The 23,059-nt window shown below is 39.0% G+C and overlaps 1 protein-coding gene across 1 annotated transcript in view; it reads right to left on the bottom strand.

Annotated features, from left to right (window-relative positions):
• The window catches only part of gpm6ba (glycoprotein M6Ba), a 141,710-nt gene extending 139,480 nt beyond the window's left edge, over nt 1–2,230 (bottom strand). Inside the window, exon 1 of the mRNA XM_039695069.2 lies at nt 1,869–2,230. Coding sequence (XP_039551003.1) covers nt 1,869–1,932 — 64 coding nt within the window. The 5' untranslated portion in view covers nt 1,933–2,230. The remainder of the gene's footprint in view (nt 1–1,868) is intronic.
• Between the last annotated feature and the right edge of the window lie 20,829 nt (nt 2,231–23,059).

Genomic DNA, 23,059 nt, shown 5'->3' with positions numbered 1-23,059 from the left:
CCATACAAAACTTTGGGAGTTGAGTCGGCGCATTTCCAGAGAAAATAAAATTAACCAATTGTTTCTTCAGAGGCTCGGAAGAAGGAACTAAAAAACACTTTTGTGTTCATTTGTACATCCGAACACTGAGCAACTGCCATGCTTCGCTCGTTTGCAAGCCATGATATTTATAGAGGAAAAACTCAAATATCAAATCTAGGGGAAAAAAAAGCCTGCGCGTGTTCGTACTTCCGGTTCCTAGCTCTTTTTCTCATGGTCGGTCTCTGGGCATGCAAAGCAGAGAAAGGGGAGTAACCTTTCTCCTATATGACGTTATATAGGGGGAGATTCTAGATCAGCGCGTCTGAGATGCAGACGGATGCAGAGAAGAGAAAAATAGCCAAAGCTCGGTTTACACCGATTGAAAATTGTAGACACGAGGGGACCAAATACAGTCTAGGGGAACTCATTAATGTTAAAAAACCTCAGAAAATGAACATTTCATGTCAGGGGACCTTTAATCTAATCATACTAGGAGCAAAATTGGTCAAAATTTTATTTGAAAGAGAGGATAAGAATGCAGTAAAGAATAAAGGCATATGGAATTATCTGTTTGAATGTCATCATTTTATGAGCAGTGAATATTAACAAAAATGGATTAGATCTCTGATCATTTAATGCTTGAAACATATATGACATAACCAGTGGGTGGAGTGGAGGAGCAGCCTCCTTGTTGCTAATATGCTTGTGGAGAACTTGGACTTAACTGCAAATACATTACTCAGTCAACATAAAAGTATTATGCATTCCCTAAAAATAGTCCTGAAGCATGTAAAATGTCAATTCTGGTGGGGGTCAATAGTCTTCTTTAGAGCACAGCTTATGATAAGATGTTTTTATTATCATCCTGAACCAATATCATCGCTTAACTCAGAAATAGTATAAGTAACCTGTATTATACGATTTATGTAGAGTGCTTTACATGTTTTTTTTTTTTTTTTTAAATATATTTTTTTTAGGGGATCAGGTGCTAGTTTACACTAGTGCTCAGCCTTTACAGTATTCAAAGCATGCATTCTATTTTGTGTCTGATGTTTTTGTGTTTTGTGTTTTGTCTTTTGTTTTATTTTATACTGTAAGCTGATACTGTAAGCTATATATATATATATATATATCCTATGTTTTTGGATTTTGCAAAAAATGTTCAGGATATGTACTAGCGCAACGTTGAACAGCAAATTAATTCATCAAATGTATTTATCAAATTAGGAAAATATAATATAAGAATAATAATAAAAATAGGAATTGGTCGATTGTTTTTTTTTTTGCAGCGAACACAACACTACAGCAATGTAGCAATGTAAACAACACCTCAATAGCCTACAATGCGACACCTCAACCTCGTCACCATCAACAATACTATCGACACAAGACAACACAAACATTCAGAATAATGCTCGAAATTTAATGATATATAGTATAATAGTATTTCATATCGATGAATCCATATGATCCAAAAACAAATGTTTTTCTTCTTTTTTTGCTTAAGGTACATCGCTAAGGTAAGAGGAGCTGCTCTTATTCAAATCATCATCACTCGCAGCGATGGAAATGGCACTCCAAGGACGAAGATTTGACATCGCCAAGGTGCCTAGATAAAACATGCGCATTCCCTAATCGAATTGACGGCGTAAAAGCGTTTTAATTATAAGTGAATGATACGATGTCGATGAGGATCACAAGCTCTTCAATCAAAATATTCGATCCATTCACAATGAACGGCGCGCAAGCGAAGCCTTCGCAAATAGGTTAAGCCGCTCTCTAAAACATCTATCACAATAATCCGAGTCGAAGAACAAAACAGAAAACGATTACATTCAGTTACAAACCTTTGCTTTCTTCCCTTTCATCTTGATTCTCCTCAGCCGTCGATTCTGGCTTCATCCCATCCATTTGGAAAATAATATTTTGAATATTCCCTATGCCTGGTCTCTCTCGCTCCAATACAGGAGTATATCGCAGCCACCTCAAATATTTTTTCAGATCGGATATCGCTTCGATAACTTGTTCATAAACGATAAGAGCTCAGCCGAAGAGGGTCTCACGTAAAGGCTTAGAGAAAACTATAGCTTTTAGCAGATAGGCTGAGGAGATCCGTAAGAAGGAGAGGAAAAAACAGCCACTCCACTGCCAGTCAGGTTGACATAAACAGATCGTCCCAGCTGTAAACAGTCACACATGCTCTCTCTCTCTCTCTCTCTCTCTCTCTCTCTCTCTCTCTCTCTCTCTCTCTCTCTCTCTCTCTCTCTCTCTCTCTCTCTCTCTCTCTCTCTCTCTCTCTCTCTCCGAAATGATGGGAGGACAGAAATGAATAAACAGTAGCCTACTTATTAAGACAGTCACAAAGATGAAACTGATGATAAAATAATAAGTGAGTGCTAAGAGGCACAAAACACGCTTCAACAATTATTTTATTCCAAACATCCACATTTAGATGGTGTGCTTGGGTTTTATAATAATAATAATACTAATAATAAATATAGCTGCGAGCAGCGATGGCGGGCCCAAGCCGGAGGCACCGCAACCCCGGTTCCTTTAGTTACCTAAAGGCACCCGGGTGGCGGTGCCGAAGGCTTTGGCCCTTTCATGATTAAATGTTAAAGCGGCTTGCCATACTCTGTCATTTCGACTAGTCACAATTATGTTACAGATATCTTAAATGATAATACAAACTATCCAAAGTGTAACGACTAGACAGAAAGACGTTGTTGATATCTACAATGTTAATTCCGGACAGGCAAACTTAGCTTTTAAATGTTAAAAGGGCTTGCCATACAGGGACGTAGGCTCAGAGAGAGGCTCACCATATTCAGACCAAAATATCTGACTTCCTCTTGGTCCGAGCTAATGACTATGTATTAGAAAGTTGTACGGCTTGAGGAGTACAATGTATATACCGATTTTTGTAACTGTAGATAAAACTAACAACCAATGTAGTAGCACTTCTCTTTTTTTGATTGGCTGATGCGTAGCAGGGTCGACTGCTGAACTCCAGGCGAGACGCGCTTGATTCTCACGTGAGAGCGGCGCAGCCAGAGAAATTGCGTATATTAAATATATTATTAATAGTTTTTCCGCATGAGAAATACAATGTGTGACGGGAGTGTGAGACAAAAGACTGAAACGAGTGACTGTCATGCTCAATGCGTGACACACTATAAAAAAATATTTCACACTGACTCCACATTTAGGGGGCCACAAGGGGGTCCAAGCTTGTTGTCGCAGGGGCACTGGCCCCCCCAGGCCCCCGCCTAGAACCGCCATTGCTCACACACACACACTATCTCTCTCTCTCAAGAAGCAAAAACATGACTGCTAAAGGTTGTATCAGCGATGGCGGGGTAACATCACTTAACATCACGAGTGCTATTCCCTTAGGCCACGCCCCCTTGTCTCCCCAAAGTATTATAAGCAATCATGCGCATCCCGTGTGCAGAATGATGCACTTGAAGCAACACCAAGTCACAGCACGCAACGCTTCACATTGAAAAGAACATAGCGAAGGGATGGTATCTATAATCTATGCTTAGTAGGGCTGCACGATTTGGGAAAATGTCATATTGCCATTATTGAGCCAATATTGCAATTGTGATTTGCGACTCCGATATAATAAAATGGTTTCATGAGTCCAACTTGCTTGGTTCTAAAGTAAAATGCACACACAGATTAATGTTTATTTCTCAACTCAAACTAAAAACAACAACAACAATAAATGATTGATAACACCTATAATGATCAATAAACCATCAACCAAACCAACATTACAGTGATTCCATCAATTGAAAGCCATCAACTTTTTAAAAAATTATTACGCTTAAAAAAAATATATAACAGCTTTTAAATTAAGTGAACTTCAAACAATCCCCACATAAACCCATAATAAAAAACATATTTACCTGTGCCCTTCCTGTCTTAACAGGTACAGAAATTGAATAAAGTTATAAAACAGTCTGCGCTGCCTGAATCATAAATTATATATATAATAATCCTTATTAAAGCTACAAAAGTTCTTTACTCAAGATCAGTGAGTAATTTTCTAATTTCCCTTTGTTCTTTTAACTTTACTGAAAGAACGCTTTATTCGCTGCTGGCCCTTTAAGAGAACCCGTTGCCGAGACGCGGATCTCACACGCGCCTCATAGCACAACCCTTTAATCCATAGACTTTTCTTATGTTATGAAGATACTAGACAAAACCACATTTTGGCATAATTGTGTGTGCTATTGTTCGTTCAAGCTCGAAAGAGAACTGTTTATTCTGGGCTGGCACACGGTCAGTGCATGCGCATTATGCGAGTCTCATCTATTCTAATCTAGGGCACTCACAGGCAGCTTTTCACTTCTTGTCGTGCAAAATGCGAAAAGGCATTTGAACCAATAAGAGGGGGATCTTGTAACACTAGTCAAAGGATGACAAAAAAGAAGAGATGCTGCGCTAATAGCCCTACTTTGTTTATTTCATATAAAATCGCGGCATTTTGCGTTATATAATTGCATAGGTTTGAGATCGCTATTACGACTGCGATATAATTAATCGTGCAGCACTAATGCTTAGTGTATTCTAAAGGGCAATAAACTCCACTCCAGCAAGATAGTCATTTTATGCAAATCATAGACCTTTATGCCTTATCTACAAATAAAGTATAATATTGGGAACATTGATCTTTAAGAGAGTGTCGTCGTGTTACTGTCGCAACCGAACGCAACGCGCTGTGTGAATGCTGATGCATGGAGAATGACTGAGGCGAGATGACTTTCCGTTAACTTTAACTTAGAGACTAAAATATTAATTTTACCACACATTAAGCTATTGAATGACTTTAGAAGTCTTGGAATATAGTGTGAAAACTTGATTGTGCTTTACAGTTTTTTATGCCTTTAGTGGGGCTTAACAAAATAACACAATATGCAGAATGTCGGACGTCACTTATAGGCTAAACTGTTTTTATAGATAAAACTATTTACATTCGGCAGTCATGAAAACAAATCTCAGATAACGGTTGACTAGGTAACAATGTGTAATTTTGCGCCGGAGTTCTCCATTAACTTACATTAGCTAGCTAACTACGAACGAGCTAACCAGATAACATTAACAAATTGACAAGCACTTACTGGGCACAGTGGGCAGAATGGCTCTTCAAATGACGGACGAAATTGGAGGTTGTCATCTGACTGTCCGCGATCTTAACGTTGCATGTCTTGCAAAGCGCTGTTCTTTTGCCATCTTGTTGTAAGAAATTCTTGAATCCAAAAGCGACGACGACCCTCGTTATCCCTCCGGCTGACATGTTGATGTGATCTGATGTAAGTGGGCGTGGTGTGCGCGTAAGGTATGAGAGGGCATGACTGATGATCTCTGATCCAGTCATGACAGCGCTATTCTCAGCCTGCGCTCCAGCTGGATCAACTTTATTTTTTTTACATAATTTATATATTTTATATTCAAACTGAAAACATGATGTGATTAACACTCAAGTCATATTATTACATGCAAGTGTGTTTGATTTATGGACCAAATTTTCAGATCAAGTTTATGGACCAAGTTAATTTAATTAATACACTAATTATATAAAACTATTAATGCACTACAATTAAACTGGTTATATGCCTTTACTTATAAAAAATAAAAAACTTATTTAAAAAAATACCAGGCTTAAGGCATTTATTTTTTATGCAGGCCATACACACAGGAGTGAAATGGTTAAGACCCCTCCCCCTACAAACACACACACATACACAGACAGGCAAAGATAGATGTAGGCTCAGATTAAGCAAGACCACATTCAAACAAACATATCTGACTTTCTGTGGGTCCTAGCTAATGAGTGTCAATTAGAAAGTTGTCCGGCTCGAGGAGTACAATATACATACCGATTTTTGTAACTGTAGATAAAACTAACAACCCCACTTTTGTCAAAAGGTGGCGCTACTGAGCCCTCACCACGCCCGTTTCTGAAACATTGCACGTGTCTACTGGCTAATAAATGTTATGTGTCTGTCGAGTTTCATGCATTTTGAAGCATGCTAAGGGTCTCAAAAGCATCCTAAAAGAAGGGTAAAGTTTGATGCGTCGCCACGGCAACAGTTTCAAAGATATCAAGAATCCATTCACAGGTCTACATCTGCCGTATGTTTACATTATACATATGAAGTTTGAAGCAAATCAGGTAAAAATAAAAGGGTGATATCAAAGCATTTTGAAAGTGACACACTTCCTGCTGCCAGTTGGTGGCGCTATAACTTTGACTCACAATAGTCACATCCATGTGATCGTCCTCTTACAGCGAACACACTGCTGAAGTTTCATCAAGATCAGTTAATGTATGCTGAAGTTATAACACACTTCCTGTTTCACGTTTCTCGCCATGATTTCGTTTCCTCGCCACGGCCAAACCGTTCGAGATATCAAAAATCCCCACACAAGCTTTCATCCTCAATGTCTTGACTTCACGCTGACCGAGTATCGTCGAATTTGGATCAAAGCTCTAGGAGGAGTATTTCAAATAACATTGCGAGCGTTTTACAAACAAACCTCAATAGCCGACTTCCTGTTGGGCTGGGGTAAAAAGTAAAAGCGCGAGGTATAGATGAAACGATGAGATCAACATGCGTACCGAGTTTCATATTATTACATGCAAGCGTGTTTGAGTTATGGACCAAGTGTTCGGACCCCATTCCAGGGGGCGCTGACGAGCCCCCCTGCCACGCCCGGGTACCATCTTCAGCCCGGCTCTGATGGCCGCGGGTTCTGACCCGTGTGCAAAGTTTCAAGAGTTTTCGAGCATGTTAAGGGCCCCAAAAGTGCCCGAATAGTCGTAAGAAAAATAATAATAATAATAATAAATATAGCTGCGAGCAGCGATTGCGGGCCCAAGCCGGTGGCACCGCAACCCCGATGCCTTTAGTTACCTAAAGGCACCGGGATGGTGGTACCGCCGGCTTTGGCCCTTTATCGCTGCTCACAGCTATGTTTATATTTAATATAAAGCCGGTGGCACCGCCACCTTGGTGCCTTTAGGGTTATTCTGTATGACGTGCAAAAACGTAACCCCCACTTTGACTATCAAAAAGAAGTGTATTGTAGAGCTTGCATCAATGCGGACTCGATGCGCTGTGCGCTGTAACTCCATGTGGCTTTAAGCGCATCATTCTCCATTCGGGATGCGCATAAGCGTTTTGTGCCACACTGTACTGAGCCTTTCATATCATAATGCAATGACAGATTATTAATTGCCTTTCTTGTTCTGTTCTATCTATTATATGTAGATAATAGATAGGCCAGAGCACTAAAAGCACTAAAAACTTAAGCTGTTTGCTGTGTAGTCTGAGAATGAGCTGTTTGATTTGCACCCTCTTCCTATTCACTGTCCTCCATAAAAACCAGCTATTCAGGTCCATGTTGTTCTAGAAAGTTTGTATGTTGCTGCCTCATTTAACATCTCTGCTATACATTTAAAATAATTATCTAAAATAATTTATCTTTTTGATTTTTGTTATCTTGTTTTTCATGAATGTATTTTACAACAATACAAAGAGCAATGTGTATTTACCACTAATATAGTTTGTAATGGCTTTTTTTTGTCATAGATTATAATCATATATTTTTTGGATTTGTTATTTATCTTTATAATGAAGTTGTCTGTATTAAGTAGATTGTGTTTAACACGCAGTGATTTATCAGTTCAACACATAGTTATAGAAATTCTACTTTATCTAAAAAAACCTGCACTTTATACACACACACACACACACACACACACACACATAAATACATGTAAATAAAAATACAAAAAGAAACATCAAATGTGTTTTTAGTCAGAGTATTATTTTTACAGAAACAAATATTTGTAATACAGAAAAGAATGAAGTTAGTGTTTTAAAATCTTAAGGAAAAGAAATATATTGAAATATAGCACAAGAATTTTAAATTCATTCAGCTTCAATTACAAATACAATCTTACTTTTATTTAAAGCAAACTATACATTTAAAAGATGGGGGTTATATGCCTATTTTGTCATTTAAAAAAAATACAAAATTGTTATGCAAAAAGACAAGGACTTAGAGACAAGGACTTATAGGAAAAATCGCAGCCAGCCACACTGTGTGGTTCAAACATACATAAACACAGACAACAGCCCTCCCCTCCCCCCCCACACACACACACATGCACACACACACACACACACACACACACACAAACACAGACAACAGCCCTCCCCTCCCCACACAGACACACACACCCATACAGAGAGAGAGAGAGAGAGAGAGAGAGAGAGAGAGAGAGTGAATCGCAGGGGAAATAAATCCATTCAAACTACAATATCTGACTTTCTGTTGCTCAGAGCGAATGACTTTAAATTGGAAAGTTGATCGGCTTGACGAGACCAATATACGTGGAAAGTTTTGTAACTGTAGGTAAAATGAGCAAAGTTATAACACACTTTATGTGTCCTTTTTTAGTCATAAAATTCATTTCCTCGTCACGACCTGACCGTTCGAGATATCAAAAATCCGTCCGGAATTGAGCATCCTCAATGTCTTGACTTCATGCACACCGAGTTTGGTTGTGATTGGTAAACACATGCGTTGTAATTTGATGTATTTCTCCTAGGAGAATTATTCAAACAACCCATAATTCCCAACTTCCTTCTTAAAACTTAGAGCACGAAAGTTGTTTGGCCTGATGTGATCTATAATTGTACCGAGTTTCATATTAATTCATGCAAGTGTGTTTGATTTATTGACAAATGTTCGAATCCCAGTCCAGGGGGCGCTGTCGAGCCGCCCTGCCACGCCCGGTTACCAGCTTCAGCCCGGCCCTGATGGCCATGGGTTCTGACCCGTGTGCAAAGTTTCAAGAGTTTTCGAGGATGTTAAGGCCCCCGAAAATGCCAGAGAAGTCGCACACAGCAAATAAAGGGTTAAAATGAACCTGACAGGCGCCCCTCCTCTCACTCACACAGAGGGACACTGAGACACTGGCAAAATTCTGAGATTTTCTCTACATTCAAACAAACATATCTGACTTTCTGTGGGTCCTAGCTAATGAGTGTCAATTAGAAAGTTGTCCAGCTCGAGGAGTACAATATACATACCGATTTTTGTAACTGTAGATAAAACTAACAACCCCACTTTTGTCAAAAGGTGGCGCTACTGAGCCCTCACCACGCCCGTTTCTGCAACTTTGCACATGTCTACTGGCTAATAAATGTGATGTGTCTGTCGAGTTTCATGCAATTTAAAGCATGCTAAGGGTCTCAAAAGCATCCTAAAAGCATCCTAAAAGAAGGGTAAAGTTTGATGCGTCGCCACGGCAACAGTTTCAAAGATATCAAGAATCCATTCACAGGTCTTCATCTGCCGTATGTTTACATTATACATATGAAGTTTGAAGCAAATCGGGTAAAAATAAAAGGGTGATATCAAAGCATTTTGAAAGTGACACACTTCCTGCTGCCAGTTGGTGGCGCTATAACTTTGACTCACAATAGTCACATCCATGTGATCGTCCTCTTACAGCGAACATACTGCTGAAGTTTCATCAAGATCAGTTAATGTATGCTGAAGTTATAACAAACTTTCTGTTTCACGTTTCTCGCCATGATTTCGTTTCCTCGCCACGGCCAAACCGTTCGAGATATCAAAAATCCCCACACAAGCTTTCATCCTCAATGTCTTGACTTCACGCTGACCGAGTATCGTCGAATTTGGATCAAAGCTCTAGGAGGAGTATTTCAAATACCATTGCGAGCGTTTTACAAACAAACCTCAATAGCCGACTTCCTGTTGGGCTGGGGTAAAAAGTAAAAGCGCGAGGTATAGATGAAACGATGAGATCAACATGCGTACTGAGTTTCATATTATTACATGCAAGCGTGTTTGAGTTATGGACCAAGTGTTCGGACCCCATTCCAGGGGGCGCTGACGAGCCCCCCTGCCACGCCCAGGTACCATCTTCAGCCCGGCTCTGATGGCCGCGGGTTCTGACCCGTGTGCAAAGTTTCAAGAGTTTTCGAGCATGTTAAGGGCCCCAAAAGTGCCCGAATAGTCGTAAGAAAAATAATAATAATAATAATAAATATAGCTGCGAGCAGCGATGAAGGGCCCAAGCCGGTGGCACCGCAACCCCGGTTCCTTAGTTACCTAAAATCACCAGGGTGGCCATGCCACTGGCTTTGGCCCTTCATCGCGGATCACAGCTATAGACCATTTCACAAGATGTAAACAACACTGGTCCAGAAGCACTTCCTGTTTCAGTTTTTTAACGCTACATAAAAGCTGGGATAAAATACAACCAACAGAACATTTAAAACTGAATCAAAAAGTTAAACAAACATCTTTAAGATGTTTTCTTTACATGTGAAATAAAGAAAACAGTTACAAACTGAAACAGGAAGTGCTTCTGGACCAGTGTTGTTTACATCTTGTGAAATGGTCTATATATATATATACTGTATATATACATATATATATGAAGCCGGTGGCACCGCCACCCTGGTGCCTTTAGGTTTATTGTGCACGACATGCAAAATGTAACCCTGCTTTGACTGATGCAAGCTCTACAGCACAGTTTATAGTAAGAAAGAATATAGTAAGAAAGAAAAGTAAGCTGTTACTCTGAGATGGTTTGGGAAACAAACATTCATCATGTCGCATTGGTTTTAGTTACTTGTCCTCGAACAGAGCCCTAATCTGTTTATATTTCAGTTACACATTCTACATTGATTAAAAAAGAAAAATCAAATGTGTTTTTAATTCATACAGAAATAAAATATTTATAATTCAGCTGAGAATAAAGTTAGTTCAAATTTTAAGAAAAACAAATATATGATCTGAAATATAGCACATTCATTTTTAAATTCATTCAGGTTCAATTACCAAAAATACAATCTTAATTTAATTTAAAGCAAATAATAAATCTAAAATATATGGGTTATATGCATATTTTGTAAAAAAAGAAAAAAAAAGAAAGAAAGATATATATCCAAAAACACAAGGCCTTAAACTTTAACAAGGGTGCAACTCTTATCACTACAACAAACATAGTCACACACACAAGTCAAGTCACTTACATTTTAGATGCAATATTGACTTTTTAGATGCAATATTGACTTTCAGCAGAGAAAATAGTAAAAACAAAGATCACAGCGACCCATCGCGCATCTCAAAGCAATGTGTTTTCTCATTACTGAATGATTCAGCATTTTGAATCCATGACTCGTTCATTAAGACGGTCATCTGGCGACACCTTATGGTGATTTAGGGTTATGTTTAAAAGTATCGTTCTTTACAGCGATTTTTAATTGACTCCTGTTAAACCAATCTCGTAACATTATTGTGTAACCGATTTAATTTGATCAGCCTTACCTAGGGTAACAGCCCTATAGTGTCTTATTATTCTAAATTATTGAATTTATTGATCAAATTTACTAATGAAAAATTAAGCATACATTTATTAAGACTAGGCTGCCCTGCAGATATTAGGCTACAATATGCAGATTTAAATATACCATTTATCAAATAATCTGTTTATTTTTAGGTTACACATTACATTGTTTAAAAAATAAAAATCAAATGTGACCCGCTCTGGCGAAATGAGTCGGAAGTTGCAACCTTCCATTTTAAGATATGGGCCGATTATGTGGAAAAACCATGAAATAACAAAAAATATATATATATATATATATATATATTTTTGCTAATTTCAAAGAACAGACATTCAAAAATAATCTCACAGGGTTTCGTAGTCGAGATAATTGAGTAAAGGTATTTAAATAACGATTAAAGTTGTCAAAGCTTTAAATTAGCTGAAATAAACATTGCTCTTCTCAACTCCCCTCGTCACCTCTGAGCATTTCCCGGGTATCCCCTGAAACGTTGAACTCACTGGAGGCTTCTAACCTAAACTGCGTGAGTATATTTATCTGCAAGAAGAATATAGCCTATGTAAGGCTGTAACGATCGCGACACTCAGATCCACGAACCTGTGTCGCGGTGTGAGAAGACAGAATCACGACACCGACACGTCCCTTCAACTCCCGAAGTTATCCTTCACGTCCAGACCCAATGCTAGCTACAACATCTTTAAATTACTATTAGTATTATTTGAAGTTAACATTATAAAATACGTAGACTTACACCACAAAACTTAAATTATTACTAAATTTTTTAAAATTGGGCAATTTCAGCATTATGGAGGAGATCCAATTCCCAGATAATTAAATATTTTAATAAATTGGCCTATGTGAACCACACTGCACAAACCAAAAGTAATACTCACCGGATGAAGAAGGGTTGACTCTCTCCAGAACATAAAATCTTTATTTTATTTTCCGTGTTCGCATTTATGAGGAAAAACAATCCGAACGTGACCGTTCTCTGGAAGCAGCACTAAAACTTTCACATAGCTTAAACATGCAAGCACAAAGCCTTTCTTTAAAGTAAATTTCGTTTTAAAATAATTATCTTAATTTAAATCAATGTTTCATCAACCAATTACTAGGATTTAATAATAAGAAATAAATTGCAGACAATAGGCTAGGCCTAATCACGACGCGGAGACGCGCGGCACGTGAACTGAAGCTTGTCTCATGAACCGAAAGTCAGCGTATAAGGTATCCTCACAGACATATATTGAAATGTCTACTTTTAAACACAACCATTCAAAATGAAAGAAAACAGACTGCTCTCTGCTTATGTGGGCTAATCCGCATGAAAACTGAATTTCTCTCTGACTCCTCTTCAATCTTTCCGATTTTAGAACATTTTTGTAAAAGTGACTTTTTAATTATTTATTTCAAAAAAATTAAAAATAAGTTGAGTTTCAGCCTCGTTAAATTGCATTTATATATGTTAATCTATTTGGTCAAATTAAGCTATATAAAATAAATAGTTTATCCCTTAAAATGCTATGGATTTTGAAAGATATCAAAAAAAAAAAAAAAAAAACGGGCATAAAAACTTTAAAAGCGATTTTCTTAGGTTTTCAATTGGAAAAAAAGGGCAGACGACCAGAATTCAAATCTGTATATCTTTACAACCATTCAAGGTATGACCAAGGTATCATTCGAAAGCTTACAGTGTCCTCTTTCCATTAATATCAAAATCTCAATTTTTAAATTTGGGTCACTGTGACTAATTTTGCTGGATCAGGTCGGTCACAAATGTGTTTTTTATTGTAGTATTATTTTATACAGAAATACATTATAATTATATATAATATACAAAATATAACCGTGGGCGCGATTAAACAGTGTTACAATAAAACTCAACATTGTGTTTTTTAAAAATAAATTCAAATACTACAAATCCCGAAATTGCGCTAATTTTAAAATTAAACTAAAACTCATGGCTGCACAAGCATTCATAACTGTGCGCGCCAACAGCGAGGAACCAGCAGAACAGAGTGAACGTTCATTCTGTTTAGTTCAATCCTACTTAATAGGAATTTATTTAAAATGCTTGCTCTACTCCACAACATTAATGTCTTGTGCGGATATCTGTATTTTGACTTTCGGTTTTAAGTAAGCGATTTAAAAGTTCCCGAGTCCCAGCGGAGTCACACGTTGATTAACCGGTGGGAATATACACAATAGGCCTAACTGATATTGAACACAAGAGGGCAGTATAGCACTACGTATGACTCGTAATGATCACTACGTAATGATTATTTTTTCTTCTTCTGAATTTTACAACCTGGCTGTTTTTGAACGTAAACATAATTCTTAAATGAAAAAAGGGAAAAACTGCTTTAATTATAATATTTGTATAATTTAATTTAGAAACAAATGATGTATAATTACATTTTTAGAAGATATGAGGCTTTTAGTGTTTACTTTTTTGACATTACTTTAATCTTTTGCCAAAGTTGCACATGCCTACTGGCTAATAAATGTGATGTATCTGTCGAGCTATCTGTATCTATCTGTTTCAAGCAATTTCAAGCATGCTAAGAGTCCCAAAAGTATCAAAAAAGAATGTTAAAGTTTGATTTGTTGCCACAGCAACAGTATCAAAGATATCAAGAATCCATTCACAGGTCTACATCTGCTGTATTTTTACATTATACAGATGAAGTTTGAAGCAAATCGGTTAAAAATAAGAGGGTGATATCAAAGCATTTTGAAAGTGACACACTTCCTGCTGCCAGTTGGTGGCGCTATAACTTTGACTCACAATAGTCACATCCATGTAATCAGCCTCTTACAGTGAACACACTGCTGAAGTTTCATCAAGATCAGTTAATGTATGCTGAAGTTATAACACACTTCCTGTTTCACGTTTCTCGCCATAATTTTGTTTCCTCGCCACGGCCAAACCGTTCGAGATATCAAAAATCCCCTCGCAAACTTTCATCCTCAATGTCTTGACTTCATGCTGACCGAGTTTCGTGCCGTGTGTTTGAATTCTCTAGGAGGAGTATTGCACATTCCACTGCGAGCGTTTTACAAACAAACCTCAATAGCCGACTTCCTGTTTGGCTGGGGTAAAAAGTAAGAGCGTGAGGTATAGATGAAACGATGAGATCAACATGTGTACCGAGTTTCATATTATTACATGCAAGTGTGTTTGATTTATGGACCAAGTGTTCGGACCCCGTTCCAGGGGGCGCTGTCTAGCCCCCCTGCCACACCCAGGTACCATCTTCAGCCCGGCTCTGATGGCTGTGGGATCTGACCTGTGTGCAAAGTTTCAAGAGTTTTCAAACCCGTTAAGGGCCCCAAAAGCCGCTAAGAGTCTCAAAATCATAAAAAAAAAGAATTTTAAAGTTTGATGCGTTGCCACGGCAACAGTATCAAAGATATCAAGAGTCCATTCACAGGTCTTCATCTGCTATGTATTTACATTATACAGATTAAGTTTGAAGCACATCGGGTAAAAATAAAAGGGTGAGTTCAAAGCATTTTGAAAGTGACACACTTCCTGCTACCAATTGGTGGCGCTATAACTTTGACTCACAATAGTCACATCCATGTGATCGTCCTCTTACAGCGAACACACTGCTGAAGTTTCATCAAGATCAGTTAATGTATGCTGAATCTATAACACACTTCCTGTTTCACGTTTCTCGCCATAATTTCGTTTCCTCGCCACGGCCAAACCGTTCGAGATATCAAAAATCCCCTCGCAAACTTTCATCGTCAATGCCTTGACTTCATGCTGACCGAGTTTCGTGCCGTGTGTTTGAATTCTCTAGGAGTAGTACTTCAAATTCCATTGCGAGTGTTTTATGAACAACCCTAAATAACCGACTTCCTGTTGGGCTGGGGTAAAAAGTAATAGTATGAGGTATATATGAACGATGAGATCAACATGTGCACCGAGTTTCATATTATTACATGCAAGCGTGTTTGAGTTATGGACCAACTTTTCGGACCCCGTTCCAGGGGGCGCTGTCTAGTCCCCCTGCCACGCCCGGGTACCATCTTCAGCCCGGCCCTGATGGCCGCGGGTTCTGACCCGTGTGCTAAGTTTCAAGAGTTTTTGAGCATGTTTAGGGCCCCAAAAGTGCCCGAATAGTCGTATAAATAATAATAATAATAATAAATATAGCTGCGAGCAGCGATGGCGGGCCCAAGCCGGTGGCACCGCAACCCCGGCTCCTTTAGTTACCTAAAGGCACCGGGGTGGCGGTGCCGAAGGCTTTGGCCCTTTCATGATTAAATGTTAAAACGGCTTGCCATAGTCTGTCATTTTGACTAGTCACAATTATGTTACAGATATCTTAAATGATAATACAAACTATCCAAAATGTAATTACGACTAGACAGAAAGACATTGTTGATATCTACAATGTTAATTTCCGGATAGGCAAACTTAGCTTTTAAATGTTAAAAGGGCCTGCCATACACGGACGTAGGCTCAGAGAGAGTCTCACCATATTCAAACCAAAATATCTGACTTCCTCTTGGTCTGAGCTAATGACTATGAATTAGAAAGTTGTCTGGCTTGAGGAGTACAATATATATAACGATTTTTGTAACTGTAGATAAAAATAACAACCCCACTTTTGTCAAAAGGTGGTGCTATTTAGTCCCTGCACCATGCCCGTTTCTGAAACTTTGCACATGTCTACTGGCTAATAAATGTGATGTGTCTGTTGAGTTTCATGCAATTTCAAGCATGCTAAGAGTCTCAAAAGCATCCTAAAATAATTTCAAAGTTTGAAGCTTTGCCACGGCAACAGTTTAAAAGATATCAAGAATCCATTCACAGGTCTACATCTACCGTATGTTTACATTATACAGATGAAGTTTTTCATCTGTTTTTCATCATTATACAGATGAAGTTTTTCATCTGTTTACATTATACAGATGAACTTTTTCATTCATATTATTACATGCAAGCGTGTTTGATTTATGGACCAAGTTTTCGGACCCCGTTCCAGGGGGCGCTGTCTAGCCCCCCTGCCACACCTAGGTACCATCTTCAGCCCGGGCCTGATGGCTGTGGGGTATGACCTGTGTGCAAAGTTTCAAGAGTTTTCAAACCCGTTAAGGGCCTCAAAAGCCATTAAGAGTCTCAAAATCATAAAAAAAAAGAATTTTAAAGTTTGATGCGTTGCCACGGCAACAGTTTAAAAGATATCAAGAATCCATTCAGAGGTCTACATCTGCCGTATATTTACATTATACAGATTAAGTTTGAAGCAAATCGGGTAAAAATAAAAGGGTGATTTCAAAGCATTTTGAAAGTGACACAGTTCCTGCTGCCAGTTGGTGGCGCTATAACTTTGACTCACAATAGTCACATCCATGTGATCGTCCTCTTACAGCGAACACACTGCTGAAGTTTCATCAAGATCAGTTAATGTATGCTGAAGTTATAACACACTTCCTGTTTCACGTTTCTCGCCATAATTTCGTTTCCTCGCCACGGCCAAACCGTTCGAGATATCAAAAATCCCCTCGCAAACTTTCATCCTCAATGCCTTGACTTCATGCTGACCGAGTTTCGTGCCGTGTGTTTGAATTCTCTAGGAGGAGTATTGCACATTCCATTGCGAGCGTTTTACAAACAAACCTCAATAGCCGACTTCCTGTTGGGCTGGGGTAAAAAGTAAGAGTGTGAGGTATATATGAAACGATGAGATCAACATGTGTACCGAGTTTCATATTATTACATTCAAGCGTGTTTGATTTATGGACCAAGTGTTCGGACCCCGTTCCAGGGGGCGCTGTCTAGCCCCCCTGCCACACCCAGGTACCATCTTCAGCCCGGCTCTGATGGCTGTGGGATCTGACCTCTGTGCAAAGTTTCAAGAGTTTTCAAACCCGTTAAGGGCCCCAAAAGCCGCTAAGAGTCTCAAAATCATCAAAAAAAAGAATTTTAAAGTTTGATGCGTTGCCACGGCAACAGTATCAAAGATATCAAGAATCCATTCACAGGTCTTCATCTGCTATGTATTTACATTATACAGATTAAGTTTGAAGCAAATCGGGTAAAAATAAGAGGGTGATTTCAAAGCATTTTGAAAGTGACACACTTCCTGCTGCCAGTTGGTGGCGCTATAACTTTGACTCACAATATTCACATCCATGTGATCGTCCTCTTACAGCAAACAAACTGCTGAAGTTTCATCAAGATCAGTTAATGTATGCTGAAGTTCTGACACACTTCCTGTTTCACGATTCTCGCCATAATTTCGTTTCCTCGCCACGGCCAAACCGTTCGAGATATCAAAAATCCCCTCGCAAACTTTCATCCTCAATGCCTTGACTTCATGCTGACCGAGTTTCGTGCCGTGTGTTTGAATTCTCTAGGAGGAGTACTTCAAATTCCATTGCGAGTGTTTTATGAACAACCCTAAATAACCGACTTCCTGTTGGGCTGGGGTAAAAAGTAATAGTTTGAGGTATATATGAACGATGAGATCTATATGTGCACCGAGTTTCATATTATTACATGCAAGCTTGTTTGATTTATGGACCAAGTTTTCGGACCCCGTTCCAGGGGGCGCTGTCTAGCCCCCCTGCCACGCCCGGGTACCATCTTCAGCCCGGCCCTGATGGCCGCGGATTCTGACCCGTGTGCAAAGTTTCAAGAGTTTTTGAGCATGTTAAGGGCCCCAAAAGTGCCCAAATAGTCGTATAAATAATAATAATAATAAATATAGCTGCGAGCAGCGATTGCGGGCCCAAGCCGGTGGCACCGCAACCCCGATGCCTTTAGTTACCCAAAGGCACCGGGATGGTGGTACCGCCGGCTTTGGCCCTTTATCGCTGCTCACAGCTATATTTATATTTAATATAAAGCCGGTGGCACAGCCACCTTGGTGCCTTTAGGGTTATTCTGTACGACGTGTAAAAACGTAACCCCCGCTTTGACTATCAAAAAGAAGTGTATTGTAGAGCTTGCATCAATGCGGACTCGATGCGCTGTGCGCTGTAACTCCATGTGGCTTTAAGCGCATCATTCTCCACTCGGGATGCGCATAAGCGTTTTGTGCCACACTGTACTGAGCCTTTCATATCATAATGCAGTGACGCAATGACAGATTATTAATTGCCTTTCTTGTTCTGTTCCATCTATTATATGTTGATAATAGATAGGACAGAGAACTAAAAACCTCAAACAAAGCACTAAAAACTTAAGCTGTTTGCTGTGTAGTCTGAGAATGAGCTGTTTGATTTGCACCCTCTTCCTCTTCACTGTCCTCCATAAAAACCAGCTATCCAGGTCCATGTTGTTCTAGAAAGTTTGTATGTTGCTGCCTCAATTAACATCTCTGCTATACATTTAAAACATGGCTATATCTAAAATAATTTATCTTTTTCATTTTTGTTATCTTGTTTTTCATGAATATTTTACAACAATACAAAGAGCAATGTGTATTTTCCATTAATATAGTTTGTAATGGCTTTTTTTGTCATAGATTATAATCATATATTTTTTGGATTTGTTATTTATCTTTATAATGAAGTTGTCTGTATTAAGTAGATTGTGTTTAACACACACAAGAGTGATTTATTAGTTCAACACATAGTTATAGAAATTCTACTTTATCTAAAAAAAACCCTTCACTTTATACACACGCACACGCACACACACACACACACACACACACACACACACACACACACACACACACACACACACACACACACAAATACATGTAAATAAAAATACAAAAAAAAAACATCAAATGTGTTTTTAGTCAGAGTATTATTTTATACAGAAACAAATATTTGTAATTCAGATAAGAATGAAGTTAGTGTTTTAAAATCTTAAGGAAAACAAATATATTGAAATATAGCACATGAATTTTAAATTTATTCAACTTCAATTACAAATACAATCTTACTTTTATTTAAAGCAAACTATACATTTAAAAGATGGGGGTTATATGCCTATTTTGTCATTTAAAAATATTGTTATGCAAAATTGTTATGCAAAAAGACAAGGACTTAGAGACAAGGACTTGTAGGAAAAATCGCAGCCAGCCACACACACACACATAAACACAGACAACAGCCCTCCCCTCCCCACACAGACACACACACCCACACACCCCCACACACACACACAGAGAGAGAGAGAGAGAGAGAGAGAGAGAGAAAATCGCAGGGGAAATAAATCCATTCAAACTACAATATCTGACTTTCTGTTGCTCAGAGCGAATGACTTTAAATTGGAAAGTTGATCGGCTTGACGAGAACAATATACGTGGTAAGTTTTGTAACTGTAGGTAAATTGAGCAAAGTTATAACACACTTTATGTGTCCTTTTTTGTCATAAAATTCATTTCCTCGCCACGGCCAGACCGTTCGAGATATCAAAAATCCGTCCGGAATTGAGCATCCGCAATGTCTTGACTTCATGCACACCGAGTTTGGTTGTGATTGGTAAACACATGCGTTGTAATTTGATGTATTTCTCCTAGGACAATTATTCAAACAACCCATAATTCATTATTCATAAATAACTTCCATTTGAACTGTCATAAAACTTAGAGCACGAAAGTTGTTTGGCCTGATGTGATCTATAATTGTACCGAGTTTCATATTAATTCATGCAAGTGTGTTTGATTTATGGACAAATGTTCGAATCGCAGTCCAGGGGGCGCTGTCGAGCCGCCCTGCCACGCCCGGTTACCAGCTTCAGCCCGGCCCTGATGGCCATGGGTTCTGACCCGTGTGCAAAGTTTCAAGAGTTTTTGAGGATGTTAAGGCCCCCGAAAATGCCGGAGAAGTCGCACACAGCAAATAAAGGGTTAAAATTAACCTGACAGGCGCCCCTCCTCTCACTCACACAGAGAGACACTGAGACACTGGCAAAATTCTGAGATTTTCTCCACATTCATACAAACATATCTGACTTTTTGTGGGTCCTAGCTAATGAGTGTCAATTAGAAAGTTGTCCGGCTCGAGGAGTACAATATACATACCGATTTTTGTAACTGTAGATAAAACCAACAACCCCACTTTTGTCAAAAGGTGGCGATACTGAGCCCTCACCACGCCCGTTTCTGAAACTTTGCACATGTCTACTGGCTAATAAATGTGATGTGTCTGTCGAGTTTCATGCAATTTAAAGCATGCTAAGAGTCTCAAAAGCATCCTAAAAGAACGGTAAAGTTTGATGCGTTGCCACGGCAACACTTTCAAAGATATCAAGAATCCATTCACAGGTCTACATCTGCTGTATGTTTACATTATACAGATGAAGTTTGAAGCAAATCGTTTAAAAATAAGAGGGTGATATCAAAGCATTTTGAAAGTGACACACTTCTTGCTGCCAGTTGGTGGCGCTAAAACTTTGACTCACAATAGTCACATCCATGTAATCAGCCTCTTACAGTGAACACACTGCTGAAGTTTCATCAAGATCAGTTAATGTATGCTGAAGTTATAACACACTTCCTGTTTCACGTTTCTCGCCATAATTTTGTTTCCTCGCCACGGCCAAACCGTTCGAGATATCAAAAATCCCCTCGCAAACTTTCATCCTCAATGCCTTGACTTCATGCTGACCGAGTTTCGTGCCGTGTGTTTGAATTCTCTAGGAGGAGTATTGCACATTCCATTGCGAGCGTTTTACAAACAAACCTATATAGCAGACTTCCTGTTGGGCTGGGGTAAAAAGTAAGAGTGTGAGGTATAGATGAAACGATGAGATCAACATGTGTACCGAGTTTCATATTATTACATGCAAGCGTGTTTGATTTATGGACCAAGATTTCGGACTCTGTTCCAGGGGGCGCTGTCTAGCCCCCCTGCCACACCCAGGTACCATCTTCAGCCCGGCTCTGATGGCTGTGGGATCTGACCTGTGTGCAAAGTTTCAAGAGTTTTCAAACCCGTTAAGGGCCCCAAAAGCCGCTAAGAGTCTCAAAATCATCAAAAAAAGAATTTTAAAGTTTGATGGGTTGCCACGGCAACAGTATCAAAGATATCAAGAATCCATTCACAGGTCTTCATCTGCTATGTATTTACATTATACAGATTAAGTTTGAAGCAAATCGGGTAAAAATAAGAGGGTGATTTTAAAGCATTTTGAAAGTGACACACTTCCTGCTGCCAGTTGGTGGCGCTATAACTTTGACTCACAATAGTCACATCCATGTGATCGTCCTCTTACAGCGAACAAACTGCTGAAGTTTCATCAAGATCAGTTAATGTATGCTGAAGTTCTGACACACTTCCTGTTTCACGTTTCTCGCCATAATTTCGTTTCCTCGCCACGGCCAAACCGTTCGAGATATCAAAAATCCCCTCGCAAACTTTCATCCTCAATGTCTTGACTTCACGCTGACCGAGTTTCGTGCCGTGTGTTTGAATTCTCTAGGAGGAGTACTTCAATTTCCATTGCGAGTGTTTTATGAACAACCCTAAATAACCGACTTCCTGTTGGGCTGGGGTAAAAAGTAATAGTTTGAGGTATATATGAACGATGAGATCTATATGTGGACCGAGTTTCATATTATTACATGCAAGCGTGTTTGATTTATGGACCAAGTTTTCGGACCCCGTTCCAGGGGGCGCTGTCTAGCCCCCCTGCCACGCCCGGGTACCATCTTCAGCCCGGCCCTGATGGCCGCGGATTCTGACCCGTGTGCAAAGTTTCAAGAGTTTTTGAGCATGTTAAGGGCCCCAAAAGTGCCCGAATAGTCGTATAAATAATAATAATAATAATAATCGTTAGGAAAACAATAGGGCCTTCGCCCTTTCAGGGCTTGGGCCCTAATAATCGTTAGGAAAACAATAGGGCCTTCGCCCTTTCAGGGCTTGGGCCCTAATAATAATAATCCTAAGGAAAACAATAGGGCCTTCGCCCTTTCAGGGCTTGGGCCCTAATAATAGAAAAGAATAATCCTAAGGAAAACAATAGGGCCTTCGCCCTTTCAGGGCTTGGGCCCTAATAATAATAATAATAATAGAAAAGAATAATCCTAAGGAAAACAATAGGGCCTTCGCCCTTTCAGGGCTTGGGCCCTAATAAAAGAATACAATGGTCCAGCAAAGAAATGCCATCTGTCTGGAATCCTCTTAAACAGTATTAATTCTTATGCATGACCTTCTGCTGCATACTGGTATAACTGTCTGGGAAAGAGAGCACACTAAATGCCATCTCTATCATTACCATTTAAGGATTGAGTCTTAAAAACCCAGAGAGTATGAGGTTGTATTTCAACAGTCTACTTGGTAAAAAGCAGACATGAGGAGTATCACATCTTTATTCTGAAAGAGGTGTCACACCATAGTTTATAATAATGAACGTATGCTTGATTGGACGCAACATGATTTTATGTTTGTGATATATGCAGTAAAATGACTTGACCTTATGATGACCTTAACTAATGATGGATTTTGATGTATCAGTCAAGATGTTACACACATTGCTCATATGCTGTGTTTGTTAAACATTTAATCTGCAGTTTTATCTTAATGATTATTTATTTTACAGTATTTCAGAACTAATTGGTTTTAGTCTCATACTGATGCAGGATGCATTATGCTTTTAAACACTTTCCCAGACCATTACCATAAAAAAAAAAAAAAAAACTGAAAAAGGCATAAAG

The sequence above is a fragment of the Pimephales promelas genome, chromosome 6 (assembly GCF_988280905.1).
Source record: "Pimephales promelas chromosome 6, fPimPro1.hap1.1, whole genome shotgun sequence".
NCBI lineage: Eukaryota > Metazoa > Chordata > Actinopteri > Cypriniformes > Leuciscidae > Pimephales > Pimephales promelas.
Note: the sequence above shows the minus strand (reverse complement) of the source record. Positions and strands in the feature narration are given on the sequence as shown.